General features: G+C 36.8%; 1 protein-coding gene across 2 annotated transcripts in view; it reads right to left on the reverse strand.

Annotated features, from left to right (window-relative positions):
* Positions 1 to 7,464, reverse strand: part of PIBF1 (progesterone immunomodulatory binding factor 1) — a 295,171-nt gene that overhangs the window by 105,923 nt on the left and 181,784 nt on the right. For both annotated transcript variants that reach the window (XM_045287163.1, XM_045287164.1), the window contains exon 14: positions 4,754 to 4,856. In XM_045287163.1, coding sequence (XP_045143098.1) covers positions 4,754 to 4,856 — 103 coding nt within the window. The remainder of the gene's footprint in view (positions 1 to 4,753; positions 4,857 to 7,464) is intronic.

The raw sequence follows: 7,464 nt of genomic DNA on the forward strand, positions 1-7,464 counted from the left end.
GTTAGAATATACAGGAAGAAAATTAATTTTATCTTTGGAGAAGCTCAATATCATCTGCTCAAACAAGTCCAACCACTGAGTGTGGAAACAGGCCACAACTGCTCATATGCAAGTTCAGATCGCAGCTAAAGAGGATTAAAATAAGTCCACAAAAGCACAAGTGCAACCTTGAGTATGACATGAATTTAGCGAACATACGAAGTGCAACAGACCTGATGCACTGAATACAGGTGACTGAAGACCCGATGGGCTGTGGGGTGACATCAGGAACATCAGACAAAGAGCAAAAGGTCACTAAAAAGAGAGGAAAGAAAGAAGAAACAAAAGTGGATGTCAGAAGACACCTGAAACTTTCTCTTAGAATAGCTAAAGCAAACGAAAGAAATGATGAAGTAAAAGAGCTGAACAGAAAACTTAAAAGGACAGCACCAGAAGACAAAGCATTATAATGAAATGTACAAAGGCTTAAGAGTTAGAAAAGTAAAACACAAGAATATGTCCAGCATATCCTCTCAGGCTGAAATAATGGGGAAAAAAATCAAGCTTCAAGTTAAAGTGCTGAAGAACTCCGTGAGCAAAATATTCAATGATGCTGGAGGCATGAGAAGACAGGAGAAAGAATACAGAATTACTGTGCCCAAAGGACTGGTCAATGTGAAACCATTTCAAGAAGCAGCACATGATCAAGGGCTGACTGTCCTGAAGGAAGAAGTCCAAATTACACTGGAAGCATTAATGAAAACAAGGCTCTAGGAATCAAAGGAATGCCAATTGAAGTGTTTCAGCAAGCTGATGAAGGGAGGGAAGCACTCACTCGTCTATGCTAAGAAATCTGGAAGGCAGCTACTTGGCCAAGTGACTGGAAGAGATCTATATTTATGCCCATTCCAAAGAAAGGTGGTCGAACAGAATGTGGAAATTATGAAACAAAGCTATTAATATTACACGCAAATAAAATTTTGCTGAAGATCATTCAAAAATGGATACATTGAGAGTATGCTAACAGATATTCAAGCTGAATTCAGAAAAGGATATGGCATGAGGAATATCATTGATGATGTCAAGTGGACCATGGCTAAAATGAAAGGATACCGGAAAGATGTCTACTATGTTTTATTGATTACACACAGGTTTTGACTGTGGATTAAAACAGACTATGGATAAAATCAAGAGGAACAGAAATTCCAGAAGACTAACTTGTGCTCATGTGGAACCTGTACACGGACCAAGGGACAGTTATTTAAGTAGAACAAGGAAATACTACATGATTTCAAATACGAAAGGTATATATCAGGGTAGCATACTCTCACCATACTTATTCTGTATGCTGAACATATAATCTGAGGAGCTGGACTATATGAAGAATGAGGCATCAGGATTGAAGGAATTCTTATTAATAACCTGTGATATAAAGATCACACAACTTTGCTTGCTGAAAATAAGGAGAACTTGGAGTTTTTGATAAAAAGTAAGGACTGTAGCCTTGAATATGGATCGTAACTAAATGTAAAGAAAATAAAAACCCTCAGAATTAGACTGTGTTAGTTTTGGTAGACCACAGACATTAATTAATAGACACTCATATGTGTATTAGAACTTTATATACAAGAGCAACTGAATCTTGAGAAAACATCCCAGCCCAGTCCAGATGCAGTCCATAAGTCTGATATTAGCCCATATGTCCAATATCTATCTATAAATTCCTCTTCAGACTCACGAAACACATGCAATGATGCCAAATGCTGAAAGATCATAGACCAGTGGGTAAAAAGTCTTGTGGATCCAGTGGCAGTGGAAGCATCTTAGCGCTGGCGTGGGTTTCCACATGGCTCCTTCAGCTCCAGGGTTCTAGCGCAGCTCCATGTGTCTTGTCAATGTGTTGCAGGGAGTATGTCTGTGTCTGGCTCCAGTGAGCTATTTATATCTGTCCCGCCTCCAAATGAGGTCATCAAGCTTCAAGCTGATTGACAGTCTAAACTCCACCCCTTCACTCTCAAGTCTCAAATTGACAACAGATTATGTAACTATCACACAGACTAAAAGACAACATCATGATAAACAGAAAAGATTGAAGTCGTCATAGATTCATTTTATTTGAATTCATAATCAAAGCTCATGGAAAAGAGCAGCAGTAGTGACCTCAAATGAAGTACTGCATTGGACCAATCCTGGCAATTTCTTTAATGTGTTAACAAATCAGAGATGCCACTTTGAGGACAAAGGTGAACCTGACTCAAGTCTTGGTATTGCCATCACCTCATGTGTCTGTGAAAGTTGGATGATGAATAAGACCGCAGAAAAACTAATACGGTTGAAAACGGTGTTGGCAAATATGTTGAAACTGCTATGGACTGCCAGAAGAACAAACAAATCTTAGAAGGAGTAACGCCAGAAGGCTCCTTAAAGTAAGGATGGAGAGATTTGGTCTCATGTAGGTAGACATGTAGCCAGGGGACAGCTCCTGGAAAAGGACATCATGTGCAGTCAAGTTAGGGTCACTGACACAAGAGGAAGACTCTCAAATGGATTGATACAGTGGCTGTAACAATGGGCTCAAACACAGTAACAATTGTGAGGTCGGTACAGGACCAGACAGTGTTGTGTTCTGTTGTGTACAGAGAGTCACTCTGAGTTGGAATCAACCTGATTACAGTTAACATTAACAGTGTGCTCTGGAGATTATGAATGTCCGTGATCTGTGTGTGGAAAGGGCTACATGTTGCTGGGCTACTGGGCATCTCTACTCCATCCAGTGGGCTGTGATGTGCTGGTACGCTGATAGCACCCATGGTGGGAGTACTGTATATTGATGCAAATAATGCATTGTATAGTTTTTACCAACCATGCACTCTCTCCAAGATAGTTTCCTAAATGCTGCATGCTAATTTACAAAAATTAGTGCAGAATGCTTACAAAAATATTTTGGAGGGAGGGTGTGGCTGGAAATCTATGTATTACATGCATAAATAAACAGTGTTGATCACATTTACTGCTGAGTCCATTCTGACTCACATGACCCTACAGGACAGGGTAGAACCGCCCCTGTGGCTTTCTTAGACTGGAAATCTTTATTTGAGTAGAAAGCCCCATCTTTCTCCTGATGGATTACACATATATAAGCAGATCACCACTGCTTCCACCCTAAGCGTGACCGACGCGCCATGGATGGGTTCTTAAGAACACAAATCATACGTGGTACGTGTTCAAAACCCCCAAACTCATTATTAAGTCGATTCCTGTCTCATAGCAACCCTATAGGGCAGAGCAGAGCTCCTTGTACAGGTTCTGAGACTTAAAATCTTCACAGGAGCAGACATCCTTTTTCCTGCAGAACATCTGGTGGGTTTGAACCACCAGCTTTGTGGTTAGCAGCCCAGTGCTTAACCCACACCACCATCAGGGCTGCTTGTGTACTAACAAGGTCTAAGATATTAAAAATCTCTTTATTATAATAAATTTCTAGATCTTTACATGATAACATAGACAAACTTTTCATGCAGAAGTACAGAAAGTAAAAGGAACACAAGCAAGGAAGCATTATTTTGTTTAAAGGCTTGGATTTCAAATATACAAAAAAATGTAGTTCGCTGTTCACTTAAAATAATGAAAACGTTTGTAAAATGTATACATATGTTTTCCTTATAGTAGTGGACTCATTTAATAGCTGTCCTTTTGTGATTTACGTACTTCACTCAGCATAATGATTTCCAGGTCTTTCCACGTCATGCTTTTGTCACTGTTTTTTAGGGATGCATAGTATTCTACTGTGTGAATGTACCATGGTTTCTTTATGCACTCTTCCACTGTTGGGCATTTGGGCTGCTTCCAGTTTCTTGCCATTGTGAACTGTGCTGCTATGAACATGGGAGAGCTCACATCTACTCCTATTGTGTCTCTTTTTTCTTTAAGCTATTTGCCTAATAGTGGTATTGCTGGATCATATGGGATTCCAATTCCCAGTTGCTTTAAGTACCATTGTATTTTTTTCCACAGTGGTTGTATGTATTTACAAGTCCACCAACAGTGTATCTAAGCTCTCCACAGTCTCTCCAGTATTTGTTGTTTTCTGTTGTTTTGAATTGGGTTAGCATTGTGGGTGTAAAGTGGCATTGTTGGCTAGTGATCGTGAGCATTTTTTCATGTGTTTGTTAGCCATTTGTACTTCATTTTTGGTGAAATATGTTTTCTTTAAATAACATAAGGCAAGGGAAAGTTAGGAATATATGCCTGATTTTCAGAAATAAATATAATTTAACAGCTATCACATACCAACAAATGTGAGAGGCTAAGGGTATACCAAGTACACCCCTCAAAACCAAACTCAATGTTGATGAAGACTCACAGTGACCTTGTACCAAGTAGAAGGTGTTTCATAGATAATTAGTTTTCATCAAACGCAGATGTCAAAGAACAAATCTATTTTAAAAATAGGTATTAGTTAAAAAACTTAAAACATAATTAAAAAATTGCCAAACTTGTTTTGCCGGTTGATATTCTCAGAAATCAAAGCTGTGTCTGTCTAGCCTGCATTTATATTTAGTCTGGGCAAATTAATCTCTCTTTTGATCTTAGTTTTTCCATACACTAAAAGTTGTTTTATAGGGGTCTCACATTAATTTAGGTTCATAAATTGTGACATCATTTTACATTAGCAAACAGCTTATTTTTAAACTGCTCAGAAAACAAAGGAGCTATAAAGAATTATAGTGAACACTGCGATTCTTTATGTGCTTCCTTTGTTGAAGGTACTCACCTGTTGTGAAAGCTGTGCTCCTTGGTTCTTTTGATGTTCCAGGTCTCTTAAGACGAGTGAGTTCTGTTTTTCTAACTGAAGCACTCTTCTTGCCAAGTGGACACTAGGGCAATGAAAGGAGCACATTAATGATCACAGAAGTCAAATGCTCTCTAAGATATTTAAAATGTGTTTCTGTGCTGCGTCCAGAATGACCATTTCCTAATAGTGTTAAAATAATAACAAAAAATATATAGCCAAGTGTCATTTTCAGATATCAATAGTAGAAGACCAATACCCCCCACTAAACTACTCAGAATGTTCAAAGCAACATTAAAATTTCCATAATAACACAACGGTGATATATTGATTACTACAGTAATGGTTCTAGCTTGCTACAAAAATAGAGTTACATTATAGTTGCTTAGAAAGACCACAGACAGCAATTTGTAGCCCCCCCCACCTTTATACGACTTTTCAATAACAAACAAATTAGACAATTAGTTGAAATATTATGAATAGTAATAAACTTGCTGTTTGAAATGCATCAGGGTTTACTATCTCAGGAAATTCAATGCATTTTAGATATAATACAAATTGGATAGATTTTCTATTGGAAGTGGAGATGGAAAAGACTTATGGAACCTGGGGAAAGTCGACAATAAAGGCAAAGACCCATATTGAAGAAAATCACTCCCTATGATGAGCTCTATGCCATATCTTACTGTAGTGAATGTAGTCTTTAGTATTTAAGATCACACTAAATGTGACAGGGCCCAATTAAGTATTAAAATTGATTGAAGGGGGTAAAAAGGGGAAAAATCAGTTATAAAATAATTAAAACCCAAAATCAAACAGGAACAAACCAACAACCCTACTAGTAATGTAGACAGGGGTAGGGATCATCTGGCCTGAGGGTTGCAGAAGGCCTGAGCAATCAGCCAAACCTGGTGGCATCACAGGCCTCACCAAAGAGAAGCAGTTTCAGCCGTCACATTGGGGTGACGGAATTCAGTGCTTGACCAAAATGTCCGGTGAATGATGCTATAAATATCCACATGACCCCCTGACAGAGAAAAGATTCCCTATCCTTGAAGATGTTCAAACCCACCAGACACTCTGTGGGAGAAATATGAGGCTCTTTACTTCTGCAAAGATTTAGTCTTGGAAATGTTATATGATTGCTATGTAAACCATGGGATGAGTGGGCTTGCTTTAATAATGTTCAGAAAAAATGTTGCTTCAAATACTTTTTCTATAATTTCTAAGAAGTTAAGAGTTGCACATTTATTACATTTTAATGTTTTTATTTCTACATGAATCAATCTACTAATATAATCCATGAATAGAAGGGACATGTGTTCTACAATGACAAGAATAACTCTTCAAACAAAATAAAATTATAGGCCAGACACAATTCTGGTTTTTTTGTATTTCCTAACATAACACAAAGGATTATATAAAAAAACATTAGAAATAGAGTACACAAGTATTTTTAAGAACTCATTATCTCAGATGAAAAAGAGAAGTTTTGGGGAAAATTCATATAATGAGTTGAATAGCTTATTTAGAGCCATTCAAAGTAAAGCCAATAGGCATAAAAGTTTGCTTTACTAATCACTTGAAGTTAGAGATGGAAAAGACACAGTATTCTTGTATTTTTGACAGCTAGTCTTCAAAAAAAATAACATCATGGTATAAAACCATCTTTGTTAATATCTAATTTTAATGACCGTAATGGTCTACCCATCGAACAAATTAATGGTTTTTAGTATAAAGTTGTACAATGATCACCTTTTGGAACATTTTAATTACCCCTAAAAAAGGAGTGATTTCCTATCTTTTTCCTTGCTTCCTCCCACCCCAGCCCAAGTGAACTAACTTTAAAGAAATTTACAGCTTATGGCTACTTTATTTTTCAATCCTAATAAAAATATACCAAGGTCTCTAAAAATCTAATGCTAAAATATCAAAATCTCCACAAATATGATGCATACTAGTGCTAATTTTATATTATTTTTATATCTAAAATGTGTTGATGTTGGCAAACACCATTATATATCAGGTGTTTTAAAATTAAGTTACTTTTATTGATATTATCTTTTTCTCATGCTTCATATATTTTAGGAATAATCACTTCATCTTTTTAAAAAAAATTATTTATTTATTTAAATCAATTTATTGGGGTCACTTCATCTTTCTATCTCCTACAACACTAGGGTCTTTAGTGCATAGTCCATTCTCTAAAAATGCATATTGACGATATTGACTTATTTGTATATTATGTGTATGGATAGGAAGGTTTAAATTAACATTGTGAAATCTCAATAGTACTCAAAGTGACCTGTATATATAACATAATCCCAAACCAAATTCCAACAGAATTCTTGATATTGAAAACCTCGTGAACTTTATATTGAAAGTAAAGACTCTGAATTAGCAAAGCACTACTAAAGAAGAACAAGGTAGGAAGCCTTGAATTTCCTGATATGAAGACCGACTACACAGTCAAGTGGTCCAACAGCCTGACACTGGCACATCAGGCACAACGACCAATGGAGCAGAATTAAGCACCCAGAAGTAAATCTACCCACTTACAAGATGCCAAGATTCATCTTGGGGGAAGAGAGTCTTTTTATCAAATGAGCCTGGCAAAACTCGATATTCATTTGGAGAGAAATGAAACAGGACTATATCTCAAACCATATACTATAACAAACTTTTTTTTTTTT

Source organism: Echinops telfairi, unplaced genomic scaffold (assembly GCF_000313985.2).
Source record: "Echinops telfairi isolate 266 unplaced genomic scaffold, ASM31398v2 ScPeMD7_11;HRSCAF=52, whole genome shotgun sequence".
In the NCBI taxonomy this organism is placed as follows: Eukaryota; Metazoa; Chordata; class Mammalia; order Afrosoricida; family Tenrecidae; genus Echinops; species Echinops telfairi.